This window comes from Paroedura picta, chromosome 3 (assembly GCF_049243985.1).
Source record: "Paroedura picta isolate Pp20150507F chromosome 3, Ppicta_v3.0, whole genome shotgun sequence".
Classification (NCBI taxonomy): Eukaryota; Metazoa; Chordata; class Lepidosauria; order Squamata; family Gekkonidae; genus Paroedura; species Paroedura picta.
The window spans coordinates 29,644,434-29,659,739 of NC_135371.1; the positions used below are offsets into that span (position 1 = coordinate 29,644,434).

The 15,306-nt window shown below is 43.8% G+C and overlaps 1 protein-coding gene across 10 annotated transcripts in view; it reads left to right on the forward strand.

Annotated features, from left to right (window-relative positions):
* CHL1 (cell adhesion molecule L1 like) overlaps nucleotides 1-15,306 on the forward strand; it is a 305,295-nt gene that overhangs the window by 228,563 nt on the left and 61,426 nt on the right. For all 10 annotated transcript variants that reach the window (XM_077325211.1, XM_077325215.1, XM_077325209.1 and 7 more), the window contains one exon: nucleotides 12,280-12,411. In XM_077325211.1, the coding sequence (XP_077181326.1) occupies nucleotides 12,280-12,411 (132 nt within the window). The remainder of the gene's footprint in view (nucleotides 1-12,279; nucleotides 12,412-15,306) is intronic.

A 15,306-nucleotide genomic window follows, 5' to 3' on the forward strand; every position in this document is an offset into this window, starting at 1 on the left:
CACCGCGGCTCGCAGTTGCTCCTTTGCTGGTGACCTGACGCGTCAGGCCGCTGCCCAAGGGAGCCCCCGGCAGTCGCACGGAGCGCGGCTGCCGGGGGCTCCCTGCCCGACGGCCTGACGCAGCGAGAGGCGCTTCATGCCTCTCGCTGCGTCAGGCCGCCGACCAAGGGAGCCCCCGGCAGCTGCGCTCTGCGCGACTGCTGGGGGCTCCCATGCCTAGCGCCCACTGTATTTTACATACAGCGAGCTTGATTACTAGTATGAATAAATAATACTAAAGGGAGGACTTGTTCCTCAAATTGTTATCATTATCACCTCGTTTCAAAAATATTATGATGCAATCATAATCCAGCTCTTGCTGATCTTTCTTTTTAATCCCCTCATCAATCATTCTTTTTAACCATGTCTAAAAACAAACAGCCACCGAGAATTAGACTTTGAAGTGTGCTTTTCTCTTAGTAAATAATGTTGCTACAGACCTCATATTCTGCTTGCAGTGCCCATCCTTATTCTAGTGAATCACCCAATAACTCATATTGATGGTTTGTTCACCATTTAAAGCAAGCAATATTTTGAGTGCATTTGCATGTAAGCAGTTGCCACAGATACATGCTCAGAATTTGCTTCATTTTTGGCCTGGTTTTCTCACCCAGATTAAAATTTGGAAAGCTGTTCAACTATTAACTTTCATTAATACCAACAAGTAGTCATGTAGAATAAAAATGGGGCATAGGGGTGGTGTTTTGTTTTGTTTTTGTTTAATTGTAATAGGAAAGATTGACTCCAACTGGAACCTATTTTGGTTGCAATCTTAAAAACACTTTCCTGGCAAATAAGCCCCATTGAATAATATGGGGGCAATTCTGAGTAGACCTGCTTAGAATTCTCCTTTGCTGTTTCAAATATCATAATTTGTAGTAGTTGGCTCCCCATCTCTTTAGAAAGATAATACGTAAGATTTTGGAAAGAAGAGGAATGGGCAGGGACAGAAATAGACATGCATATGTATATGTATGCATGAATGTGTCCATTTTGCATTCCATTTAAGTTTAGAATCCATAATTGCTCAAAAACAACAACACAGCATCTTAGCACATGCATAAATGGGAATGTTTGAAAAATGTTTTTAAAAAGGACAGTTTAAAAGGGTCAATGAATTGACTCCAGAGCAAACCAGTACATGCATTATAGGCCAAATTGTAATCCCAGGAAATCTCCAGATACTAGTGAATGGCCCTGTGCATAATTGAACACTCAGAATTGCTCAGCAAGTTTGGGAAAGGGATGCTTGCAAGATATATACACACAGAGAGATGACTCTTCCTTTCAGGGCTGCCAGTGTTGAATAGGGAATTTTTTTTAGAGATTTGGAGGTAAAGATGAAAGGGCCTGGATTTGGGGAGGGAGGAACCTTAGTAGAGTGTAATACTGTAAAGTCTAATCTTCCAAGAAGCCTTTTCCCTTCTGGGGAACAAATCTCTGTAGTCTGGAGATCTGCTGCAATTCTGAGAGATATCCATTCCCTACAGCAGGGGTAGTCAACCTGTGGTCCTCCAGATGTTCATGGACTACAATTCCCATGAGCCCCTGCCAGTGTTTGCCCCTGCCCTACAGGACATTGGCAGCTCTACATACAATTTTCAACAACCCTGGCCTCAAGTCATACTTGAGAAATATAAGAGTAAATTGTTTCGATTCTAACATTGTTTTAATGAACCAATGCCCCCGTGGCCCCTCACTTCCTTTGGAAACATAAGCTGCATGGCAGAAGAGGAGAGGGCAAGATGGCAAGATGGGTAGCAGCAGGCATATGACCATCCCTTTTGAGCTGGCTCCAAATGTGCTGGGAGTTTTCTTAGAAAGGGACGTTTGCTCTGCATCTTGTCTTGTTCAGTGTTCATCTGCACCAATCATTTTCTAGTTGAAAAACTTCTTCTGTCACACAGGTGGAACAGACAAATGCAGGCATGTGGACTAATGGTCTGACTTATTAGAAGCAGCCTTAGAAGGTTCAATGAACAGTGCCTTGTCCAGATTTATATTCTTTGCAGACCTCATCCTTTGATCTTGTGACGACTTTTGTTCTATGAACAAGGTAGTGTGATGAGTGAGGTGCCACAAAGATAGTGTAAGTGCAGTCAAGTCTTTTTTTTAAACCCCTTCCCCAGTAATGTCCTCGCTCCTGTGAAAAATAAGCACAGAGAGCATTAGACAGCACACATCTGTCTCCAGCCTGCCTTTTCATTTTCTTTGTATCCAAGGGAATCCAGGGAGGAAATAAGCATTTCAAATATTTATGCTGCATTTTCTCGTTACCATTTAAATTGCAAGGCCACTTTTGTGTGTGTCTGTGTAGCTAATAGGCGTTGGTGATACTGTGCGGAAGAAAAAGAAATCTGGTCTTGCTCACCTCCACATGGGGAGAGGGGGAGATGGAATGGGGCACAGAACTGCTACCGTAAGGCAAGTTGCTGACTCGTAGAAATCATTCCAGATGGCTCAGACTGTCTCTGCAGCTTCTGAATATCTTAACAATCTGGCTGTGGGTTTCTTGACGGAGTGACGGAAGCCTTTTAAAGAACTGCAGGAGCTGCAGAAAGCAAAGCAAATGCCGAGGAAGTTGTAGCAATTAAGCTGGTCAGAATCACGGTCATAGATCCAGGCACACAATTATTTCTTGTGTTCATTAAGCGCACGCACACACACACACACCCCTGCCAGATGCAAATGCAGCTACTCTTCTAATTTTCTCAGCTACCTACAGCAGAGTGACAGGAATACATTTTAATGAGTGCTGAAATCTCCTAAGTGCTGTATAACTTTTGAGGCTCAATGGCATCAATTGTGATCCTCATTATCAGGAATCTTCCCACATATCCCTGGCCAGAGCAAAACCTCGGTCCGCACCTTTTCCTCTGTTCCAGTTTCCAGGCTGCAAAACATCAGTGCCATTAATCACAGGCCGACATGTTCATTCCCACTCGATCACACACTAAGGGCCCGGTGCTCATTTGGTGTGAGTGAACTTAGCTCTGCTGACCTCGTTGGCTATAATTGATTCCAAAGGAGTTACAGCCAGGTTACCAGCAGGTTATGTTCCGTCTCTCTTCTCTCGCGAATAGGGATGAAATATCCATTTGGAGCTGGAGGCAAAGTGACTGACTTATCAGACACCCACTTTCTTTCTACCCAGCCCATCTCTTTCCTGTCAGTAATACATAAGTCAGAACTTCAAAATCCATGGTTTCTCTTGTGTTACATGTCAGAAACGCAACACATTTTTAATGTCATCCTCGGGCTTGCCTGCATGTGACGCCTATGTAGTTTTGAAAAGAGATTGCTTAGCAGATTTTAAGCAACCCTGGAGATATGGTTTGATTAATTGGTCATTCACTCCCTGCAAGGGGCGATTTCAAATTTCTCACCCCTGCTGTTGCGATCCCAAAATCTCCATGTGCTCATTTCCCCCTTTGTACACCAGCAAATCAGCACCATAGGTTCTATGTGGATTATCTGTATGACTGGCATGTGTAGTATATATCAGATAAATCATGCTGAAAATCTATAAGAAGAAAAAATCTGCAGAACTAAATACCATGGAACTGAATCTGTTGTCAAAAATGAATACAAAATGAAACAACTTAGCAAACAGTTGCTTCACCCTGCTACCCGTAGACATCTTGCTATATGTACTCCATTATTGTTTCTCAAACACTCTTCGGTTATTGGAAGGCCAACCTGAAAGTTCCGTGGAGTTCCGTGAAATATACCCCAACTAGAAGTTAAGCCAGCTGTAGGCAAAATACAGCGGGCGCAAGCAGCCTGCCCCCCCGCCCACCTCCTGCCAGATTCCCCAGCTTCAGGGCGGGCAAAGGAGCCTGGCCACCACGTCTCCGACGTGGCAGCCCGCCTCCTTTGCCCACCCTGAAGCCTCTCCTGTTGCCCCCTGCCACCCGATTCCCTGCCTTCAGGGCAGGCAAAAGGAGCCAGGCTGCTGTGTCTCCGACCCGGCAGCCCGGCTTCTGTGCTTGTCCTGAAGCCTCTCCCCCCGCCCCCCTCATGGCTGATTTCTGGGCTTCAGGGTGGGCAAAGGAGCCGGTCTGCAGCATCTCTGATGTGGCACCCCGGCTCCTTTGGCCGCCCTGAAGCCTCTCCCCTGCCCCCTCCCACCCAAGGGCCAAGCCTGGGTGCAGGGAAAGGAGCAGGGCCTCCGCGTCTCTGATGCGGCACCCCTGCTCCTTTCCCCACGGCGAAGCCTCACCCGGCTGTGTGCTGAGTCTGGAAACGTCTGGGCCGGGCCATGGGGCCAATCGGGAGCCGCACACTGCATGGCTCCCTATTGGCCTCGTGGCCCCAGAGTGACATTTGGAGCAGCCCCTTCAAGTTTTTATCCCGAACTCGCCCTACCCCTTTCTCCGCCCACAATGCCTTTAGTCTTTTATTTTTACCACTCCTGAGGAGCAGTTTACAGATAGTTTGTCATATTAAAAGTATCTGCCCCCAGCAGCTAAGTATGGTCAAATGGAGAGGAAAAGTATTAGACATTCCTCAATAAAAGCCCTCTCCATAAGCTATAGGGAAGTACTGATTTTCCAGATCTCTTTTGTTATGGGAAGAAAAACTGGTAGTACAGGGAAGATAACAGGGAGAAAAATGCAAACCTTTGCATCATGCGTAGTTCAGTCCTGATTATAGACTTTCTGGTAATGCAATGGGGATCAGCTTATTTGTGCTTTTAAGCATTCAGCGGCACTTTTGTTACTGCTCAGCATTTTATACAGCAATACATGATGTACAAAGAACAGAATAATTTTCATCCTAACAACATTAATATTCCAATTTTTACAGGATGAAAACAGAGATTGAAAAAGTAGGGCTTACCCGGTACTTTCATGACTAAGTAGGAATTTGAAAGAGGATCTCTTTGATCACTGGAACAGAGGAGGAAACCCAAAGAAAAGGAACACACATTTCTAGTATATAGTTACAGAATTGAGAATCTCTCATTTGCAAGAAATTATCTGTTTGCATTCCACTTGACATGCGACAGAAAAGGCAGATTGACTGATGATTTCCTTAGCCAAGGATACAGAAAGCTAAGAACAACAAAGGAGTCAAATAAAGCAAACAAGGATTGCTAGATTCAACAGGCTACAACAAGGCTGTTTTCTATACAGGGACAAGTATGTGTGATATTCTTATTGCTGGGGTGGCTGCACCAGTCCTCCCGTAGTGGTCATATCTCCCCCAGCAACTACATATAGAATCATAGAGTTGGAAGGGGCCACACAAGCCATCTAGTCCAACCCCATGCACAAAGAAAGATCAGCCTAAAGCATCCAGGATCAGTACTTGTCCAGCTGCTGCTTAAAGCCTGCTGGTGAGGGTGAGCTCACCACATCCTTAGGCAGTTGATTGCACAACTGAACTACTCTACCTACTGGATGGGGGATACGCTTCTAGGTAGCACTGTGTGTGAACGAGACCTTGGGGTACTTGTGGATTGTAAACTAAACATGAGCAGGCAGTGTGATGCAGCGGTAAAAAAGGCAAATGCCATTTTGGGCTGTATCAACAGAGGCATCACATCAAAATCACAAGATGTCATAGTCCCATTGTATACGGCACTGGTCAGACCACACCTGGAGTACTGTGTGCAGTTCTGGAAGCCTCACTTCAAGAAGGACATCGATAAAATTGAAAGGGTACAGAGGAGAGCGACGAAGATGATCTGGGGCCAAGGGACAAAGCCCTATGAAGATAGGTTGAGGGACTTGGGAATGTTCAGCCTGGAGAAAAGGAGATTGAGAGGGGACATGATAGCCCTCTTTAAGTATTTAAAAGGTTGTCACTTGGAGGAGGGCAGGATGCTGTTTCTGCTGGCTGCAGAGGAGAGGACACGCAGTAATGGGTTTAAACTTCAAGTACAACGATATAGGCTAGATATCAGGAAAAAGTTTTTCTCAGTCAGAGTCGTTCAGCAGTGGAATAGGCTGCCTAAGGAGGTGGTGAGCGCCCCCTCACTGGAAGTCTTCAAGCAAAGGTTGGATACACACTTTTCTTGGATGCTTTAGGATGCTTAGGGCTAATCCTGCGTTGAGCAGGGGGTTGGACTAGATGGCCTGTATGGCCCCTTCCAACTCTATGATTCTATGATTCTATGATTCTAACTGAATTTTTGTCCTGATATCTAGCCAATACCGTTTAAAGGCATCACTGCAGGTCCTGACCTCTGCTGCAAACTGGAACCACTCCTTGCCCTCCTCCAGGTGACACTCTTTCAGATACTTAAAGAGAGCAATCATATCCCCACTCAACATCAGGTTGAACATTCCCAAGCCCCTCAGCCTTTCCTTATAGGGCTTGGTCTCCAGGCCCTGGATCACCCCTGTCTCTCTCCTCTACACCCTTTTTTTGACCATGTCCTTTTTGGTAAAGTCATCAGAAATGCACACAGTGCTCCAGGTACAGTCTGACCAATGTGGCCTACAGCGGGAGTATGACACCTTGTAATTTTGACATGATGCCTCTCTTGATACAGCCCAAGACTGCATTCACCTTTCTTACTGCTGTATCACATTGTCTGCTCATATTTATCATACAGTCCGCAAGTACCCCGAGATCTCATTCAGACATTGCTACCCAGAAATGTATCTCCCATCCAGTATGCATGCTTCTCATTTTTGTAACACAGATGTAGAACTCAACACTTATTCTTATTGAATTGCATCTTGTTCTTATTTGCCCACTTTCCCAGCACGTTCAGTCGTTGTTGAACTCTTTATCTTCAGTTTGCTACTCCTCCCAGTTGCATTGCTATAACGTAAGACATTTAATAGGTTCTACAAATTCCAAGCATTCATTTTTTAAGCTAGTCATCTGATCCATTGTCCGCAAAAGGGACCACAGTCTTTTCTTTTAAAATTAAACTGAGAATTTGGAGAACCTGCTACATGTATTCTCATAATATTGTGCCAATACAATGGTGTTGTTTTTTAATGCCCCCTGGTGGCAAGACAAGGAAACGCCCTGCATGAGGAAGTTCAGGAAAAATGGCTGCCATGTGAACAGGAAAGTCCTAAATTTGCTACCCATTCACACAGCAGCCATATAGGCTATACTGGGATCTTGTCTAAAACATTGCAGTAAAGCAATAAAAGAAAACTAAACTGGGATTCTCCCAGCAATGCTCACAATAGCAGCCAACATACCACAAGGCCCCAAGCCACCTCACTGTGTATGGTCTTGCACCTCCACAGTCTGGTGGCATTCAACAAGGTGAGGCCATGTTTATCCAACTACCACTTAGCCTTTATGAACACAGTAAAGTCTATACCATGTGAGATACCAGTCAATTAGACCCCAGATATGGATACCCAAAAATATAATTTAACAGCAACACCTACCTTGGGTATAGGAGGATTAGGGTTATGGATTAAAGCTGCATGAGGGACAGCGGTTTGCCTCTATGTTTTTTACCCTTTTGGAAAGCTGTGCAGAAGATTTGAAAATACTCTATATGTTCTCTTGCCAAGCCTTATAGCAGCTGCGGGGGGGAAACATAACTAACTGAAGGAATGAAATGAAGGAAGTATTAAGCTTCAGTTTCCTAACTCATGTCCTCCTGCCCCTGCAGAAGCTCTCTGCAGGTGAATTACTCTTCTGGGGATTCTACCATATGTAATTTGACCCCAACAGCAATCTAGTCTTCTCGTGAAGGAGCTTACTCTTGCCTTGGCCACTCTCATCAAGAAAAACCATTTTCCCCTTTAAGAACTGTTGAGTCTGTTTTGAGATCCAGGAAGATTGTTTTAACTCTTCAGCAGAATCAGAAAAACAACATGTCTATTTTAAATCATCTTCCTTTAAACTTATATGACACACTGCTTGCCACTGTGCACTCCATGCAGAGCCCAGCCCGTGAGTGCCACACTTCTTGCCATCATGAGTTTGCACTGAAACATTGCATTTTCCAGTTCCCACATACAGATGTGCATCTGCACAAGTCTTGTTGCCGAGCAAACTGCCTTGAGTAATGACTTCAGTGACTCTGACACTGCCATGCGGAAGGTTAACTAAGCTTGGGCTGAAATGTCGACTCTGACTAAGCTGGAGTGCATTTAGCTCCAGGTGGTTTAGTCCTACTGAAATCAATAGGAATGTGCCTTTCATGTAGTAAGAACCCCATTAATGTCTGGCTGTTGTGTAGATATACGAGAGAAGGTGATGGTTAACAGAAAGCTTCCTATCTATCAGGGGAGCTAAGAACTCTCACTGTTCTTGAGATTAATCCGCTTATATCTTTACACCCTTGAGCTGCAAAACAAGGCTAGAGATTTAAAATTAGGGAGTTACTTTAAAAACTGGTTTTCTGAAAACAGTTTAAGTCAATTATTTTCCAAGCCAAATCTTCTTCTGGTCTCAAATGACCAACATTAAACTATCCCCAAAAGCATACTCTCCCAAGATAATGAAAAAGAAGAAGCATCTATCTGAAGTAAAGTTAGCTATCTTGGAAAATAAATAAACAGGTTAGTTGGTAACTATTATTCCTGTTTTCAGAGACTGTCCTGTAAAGATCCCCATCTAGCAATTCTGGAGCAGATCTAAAAAATGGGATTCCAAAGCCTTTTGAGCATGTATGCCTCCTTGGTTCCATCACTGGTCTCATCCCAAAAACCTCCTCATGGGACTTAACCAAAACGGGCCTTCATGTTGGTTAAAGCCATTGCTACTTGCCATGTGCTTGGCAGATACTGTGGAATCCCCCCCCCCCCAATTCATAATAAGGAAGATCAAACACTTTGCAGAAAGGTATTCAGAAGGGGTATCATCCCGATATATCTAAATTAGGTTCACTTCCCAAATCAATTTTCAAATCTATTTGGTAAAATCCAAATAGAGTGCCCTTGTACTAGGGTTGCCAGCTCCTGGTGAGTAAATACCTGGAGATTTAGGGAGTGGAGTCTTAGGCAAGAGGAGAGTCTTCAGTGGGGAATAAACCCATAGATTCCACCTTCTGAGGTCACTATTTTCTCCCAGTGAATTTATCTCTGTCATCTGGAGATCAGTTGTAATCCCAGGAGATTTCCAGCTACCCCCTGGAGCCTGGCAACCCTATCTTTTACTCCTGTTCCTATCTCATCCATTTTTGAGGACTGGAGGCTCTCCCAGTGGATCACATCTTAGTTCGTTAATGCTCCTAATGGGAACATGAGCAAATTCTTCCTTTGGGGAAGAGGGTTGACATTATGTTCCATTTAAGAATCCTAGTTTGACAAATCTGCTATTTGGACTGCGGTTTAAAGACACTGTGTTGCAAGCATATAGAAATGGTTTGTGGAAGTCTATGTAGTCCACTGCCCCATTGCCATATTGTCCTGTCTTGAGTTCAGGAGGCCCGGAGTTAAAATGCTTGAAGACCACTGCAAATATCAGCCTATACTCTGCAGTCAGTTGCAAATGCAGATCATTTTGACTTTTGCACTTGCGGTGTGAATAGTAGGATTTTTCATGTGGTGTTGTATGCAGTAAAACCAGAACTGAAAATGAACAGTCTTTTCTGTAAAGCATTATGCTTTCGTATTCCAGGCTCTGAAATTATCTGAGTTTGCCATCTGCTGGCAAAATAGTGTAAAAGCATCACTGCATGTATATTGCCTCTCCCTCTTTATCTCCACAGGCTTCATTTCTATGGAGTGTATGTTCCTTATTTTGATTTTTTTTACAGACTTTCTTTGTGTTTAACATTGCAATCTTTCCCCCTTGATTTCTCCTTATATACTCCATTGTTCTTTACCCTCTCCTTAATATGATCTTTTAGTGAGGTTTCCAAACTCCTTAACTCTGGCTTCAGTAATTTATAATGATTCTAGATGTTACTTATTTTCATGCCATTCAAAAGGTTACCTGCCCATTACAACATAGGAAATGTCTATTAAAAGGACAGGGTATTGTTTTTTCTTTAGGCTGTTGGCAACATTTGCTTGTTTGTTTGTTTGTCTGTCTTTCTAAAACTTTTTATATAACCTTTCTACCCAGTCCTAGTTCACAACATTAAAACATTTTAAACAATTAAAATGCAGTTACAAGTCAACTAAAATTGTGTAAATACATAACGCTATTAGTATTTTCAGTATGCCAGATGAAGCAAAAATGTCTTGACCAGCTGGTAAAAGACACTAATAAAGGGTCTTTCTTGGGTTGCCACCTGTCAAGCCTCAGATGGCAGTGGCAACCAAATCAGGGCCTCTGGGGATGACAGGAGTAAGTGGAAAGGTTTATACAGGAGAAGGCAATCCATAATTTTTGTCAGTATCAGAATCCTGTCACACACAGTGGCCATCCAATTACTGTGGAGGGCCAACAACAGGGCACACAGGCCAAGGCCTTCCTCTGATGTTGCCTTCTAGCATTGATATTCAGAGTTTGGTTGCCTCTGAATCTGGAGATTCCCTTTAATCAGCATGGCTAATAGCCACTGATAGACCATGAATCTGTCTGATCTCTTTGAAGCTGTTGATGCCTACAGTACATCACTGCATTTTCTGGCAGCAGGTTTCACATTTTAATCACCAAGTAAACAAAGTATTTCCATTTGTCCATCCTGAATCTACCGTCCATCAACACCATTAAATGTTCCCTAGTTATAGTGTTTTGGGAAGATAAAAAGTTAGTTCTCTTTGTCTATTTTTTCCACCTCTGTGCATAATTTTTTATAAAATTCTGTCATGTCCTGCGGGCTGCTGGCAGTTTGATCCTCCAGATGAAGCAGCTGGGGCGGAGAGGTTCTGCCCAGTATGGGGTATTTTTGTTCATTTTTAAGAAGGTGAGATTGTGTTACAATGCAATCCTACCTTCTTAAAAATGAAAAAAAGAATGTCCTAGTCAGCTTTGCGGCACTGTACAGAGCTGCAGAGCCTACTGGGGCATTTTTTGTCCCTTCTGGATGGTAAGCCATAGTTGGGGGACCAGCCCAACATAGGCCCTGTGGGCGCCTGGGGTAAAAAAGGGAGTGTGAATACATCTGCATTCCCTTGTTGCGGGGCAATGGAGGGCCTGAATTAGGACAGGCCCAGTAAACGCTGATGACATTAGGAAGTGGGCATTAGCCCTGCAACCAGACCAGCGCCGACCCAGGTCTAATTTCCCGTGCAGAAAAGGTCCTTGCTATCTTTTTTTTTAATGCAAAAGTCACAGAATCTTCAGCCTCTCATTATAGAAAGGCTGTGCAGCCCTAGCTGGCTGCACCCAATGGAAGTTGCTTTAATGCGCTTCAACCCTGTAATCAACTTTGTTGCCTTGTTCTATGCTTTTTTTCAGATCTGCAGTGACCTTTTTTGAAATACAACAACCACAGTATTCCAAATAAGGATGCACCATAGAATTAAACAAGGAACTCTGCATGGTATAATGGTTAAGAGCAGCAGACTAATATAGAGAACTGGGTTTTCCCCCACTCATCCTCCAGATGAAAACAGCTTGGTGAATTTGGGCCAGTCATGGTTCTGTCAGAACTCTCTCAGGCCCACCTGCCTCACATGGACCGTTTATGCACTGGGAACTTCACTGCTCCAGCTCCCATGCAGGAGCACAAATCGGGGGCGGATGAGGTGCACCGGGCCAAATGCTTCCCCATGTGGGTGCAGGAAGAGGTGGAGCAACCTGCCAGGACTAAAATGCTAGCCTGCAGCCTGGTATGAAACCTCCAGTGCATAAACGGTCATGGTGTCTGTTATGGGCAGAGAAAAGGAAGGTGATTGTAAGCTGCTTTGAAAATTTTTAAGGTAGAGAAAAGTGAGGCTTAAAAGCCCACTCTTCTTTTTCAATGTATTATTGGCTGCTTCTTTTCATTCCATTTCTTAATACTTCCCAGTGTCCCCAAACTTAAATTCTCATCACCTAACAGGAATTCATGCTCTGGTGGATTAGGTAGCACATTGTCTTTGCATGAGTATATACGTGCATTTATTTATATCCTATTTTTCCCACAGCTGGGACTCAAAGTGGTTTAGAATATGGTTTTTCCATCTCTCAACAACAACCCTGAGAGTTGGGATGGGCCCAAGATCACCCACTGAGCTTCCACGGTAAAAGTGAGGATTTGAACCAAGGTTCACCACTGTATCCCCTAACCTACACTGTCTGACAGGCTGCAGACAGAACTCATGATGTGTTTAAAGATTCCTCTCTTATGGTGGATTTCTCCTCTCACTCTGGAAAAGCAACATTCGTTACTTGGTTCTCTATTGTAAAGGATTTCTTTTTTTCTCTCAACAGAGCCACCTTCATGGGTAGAGAAACCACAAAGCGGAGTTTTCAGTGTCGGTGAAAATCTTGTATTGCTGTGTAAAGCTATCGGAAATCCTGAGCCAACTATAAAGTGGAAACGGAATGGTTTGCCTCTTACTGGTAAGCAGAAGGATGCAAGCACACAATATCAAACACACAGTTTGAAAGCACTAAATAAACACATGCAAGGGGGGAAATTATTTGGGCACTTCTTTTGAAATGTGGATGACCACTGAAAATGTTTCTTACTAATAAACCATAGGGCCGAAAGTCAGTCTTTTAGTCTTTATTGAGAATGAGTTCCATGGCTTCATTCTTGTTGTTGTTAGGTGCAAAGTCGTGTCTGACCCATTGTGACCCCATCTTCCAGTCCTTCCTGTCCTCTACCATTCCCAGGAGTCCATTTAAGTTTGCACCTACTGCTTCAGTGACTCCATCCAGCCACCTCATTCTCTGTTGTCCCCTTCTTCTTTTGCCCTCAATCGCTCCCAGCATTAGGCTCTTCTCCAGGGAGTCCTTCCTTCTCATGAGGTGGCCAAAGTATTTGAGTTTCATCTTCAGGATCTGGCCTTCTGGCCATCTGCAGTGATCTTGGAGACCAGGAAAATAAAATCTGTCACTATCTCCATTTCTTCCCCATCTATTTGCCAAGAATTGAGTGGGCCAGATGCCATGATATTCATTTTCTTGATGTTGAGTTCCAAGCCACTTTTGCACTCTCCCCCTTCACCCACATCAAAAGGTTCTTTATGGCTTCATTAATTGTGTGCAAAAATTAACATTATTTAACCAGTAATATTTACACTTCTACTCAGTTGTCTTTTGATCCTTGTTTCTTGTGAGAATTTCATAGCCTTAAAATAACTTTTGTGTGCTATCTGCTAATCTTGCAAAATGAAGGCAATGGCTTCCATGATTGCATCTATCTATCTATCTATCTATCTATCTATCTATCTATCTATCTATCTATCTATCTATCTATCTATCTATCTATCTATCTATCTATCTATCTATCTATCTATCTATCTATCTATCTATCTATCTATCTATCTATCTATCTATCTATCTATCTCACAATGGGTCTTTCTGTTTCGCCATTGCCTTCAGTTTTTCCTAACATGAAAGTAACATGCATCTAAATCAGCTGTCCCCAACCCCCGGTCTGGAGCCCGGTACCAGTCCATAGATCAGTAGGTACCAGGCTGCGGCTCCTCGTTGTCCTCCTCCCCAGCTGCTGCCTCGGGGGCTACCCTGCCACTCTCCAGAGGCCGTCATGGCTGGGGCTTCTCTCGGCGTGGCACTGTGCAGCTGCTGCTGGCAGCACCCCCCCCACAGTGGGTGGCAGGAAGTCATGGGCACCGCCATGAAAGCAAGCGGAGCAGGGGCTCAGGGGTGGCAGTGACTACCCCCCCCCCGGGCCTCAGGAAAATTGTCAAGCATGGGCCAGTCCCCAGTGATAAAAAGGTTGGGGGACCACTGATAAATTATCACGCTGTACAAAACACTGCTATCCAAAGACAAGTACTCTTCAGTAAGTTGCAAATTTCTTATCTTTGCTTTTTTCACCTCTACCCTTCCTGTTTCAAGTCCCCTGTTCTCCTTCTGCATGTGTGACTCATGAGCCCACTTAGTGTAGTGGTTAAGAGTGGTAGAACAACCCCCTTATATCTTAAAGACACCAAACTTGCAGGGGATCTCCGGCTGACTTGCTCCTATCTTCCCATGAAGTTTCATTACAATTACATTTACAGAGACCTTTTCCACACCAGAAATCTGACCTGGTATGGCACTTACCTGGACAAGGGCTAATTTCCACTTCTGGACAATATCGGTGCCAGTCTGGGTTGGTCCCATGCCTTGTGTGATCCAGGCCCTCACTTGTCCAATGGCAAGGGGCCAAATATATCTGCATTCCGTTGCTGTGGGGCAAATCCATCATACCAGCCCTGGGACTGCCCTGGATTGCTGTTGACATCATCTGAAAGTGAAAATTATCTCCGCGATTGGACGAGTGCTCCGCTGGGCCAGATTTCTGGTATGGAAAAGGTCTGTGTTAAACTCCCCCCCCCCCAAGAAAGTACTTTCTGGACAATGACAGGTGGTCATTTCCCTTGAAAGCACTTTGCTGGGGACACATTTTGGGGGGGGGGTCATAACATGAAACCAACAAATCCAATCCTCACCAACTTCGGAAGGCAGGTAGAGGAGAGACCGTAGGAGATCCCCCATAAGCTTAGTGTCTCTATCTTGTACAAAACCCATTATGTACACTCCTGAACCTGCACCTGTTAAGATGATTGCTGGTTGTTATTTTGATAGGGACAGTTTCAGGAGATTCAGGGGTGCATAGAATGGATCCTGTGCAAACTAGAGGCATAAAGGTTGATGGGAACCTCCCCTATATACCCCTAGAAGTTGTTGTTTTGAAGTTTTGTAAACATTTTGATTCAGCGGAGACAGTTTGTCTGGAAATGTCTTCATTCAGGAAGGAGCACAAACCTCTGCAAACAGCTTGAAAGTTAATGGAAGTTTATGCTGGTTGACTTGTCATGAACTTGACTTCATGAAACATGAACCGGACTAAAAGCTTTACAATTTTTAGTTCATGAGCTAGTTTGTGCTGATCCCTTATCTTGAAGAATTTCCCAAATTAGATGTCTGTTCTTTGTGTTCTAGATCAGGGGTAGTCAACCTGTGGTTGATTACCCCTGTTCTAGATAGCAGATGAAGGGTACATTACATATTTCAGAGTACTGATATGAAGAACATAAAACAAATGACCACCATTTAACGAGTGTTCTACAATATTCAGTACTACCATACTGATTAATTATACCATGCAGAAGGTTATCATGATCACAAAATATGGGAGATACTGCTAAGGTGAATATAATAGAGTTTAGCCATGTATACTGCTTTGAAATTCAGGTCTTTGGTGTAAAGTTAAGAGAACTTCCTTGGTTCTGTCAAGAGGAATTAATGGGAATGTTTAAAGCATTCTTGTGTTTTTGCTTT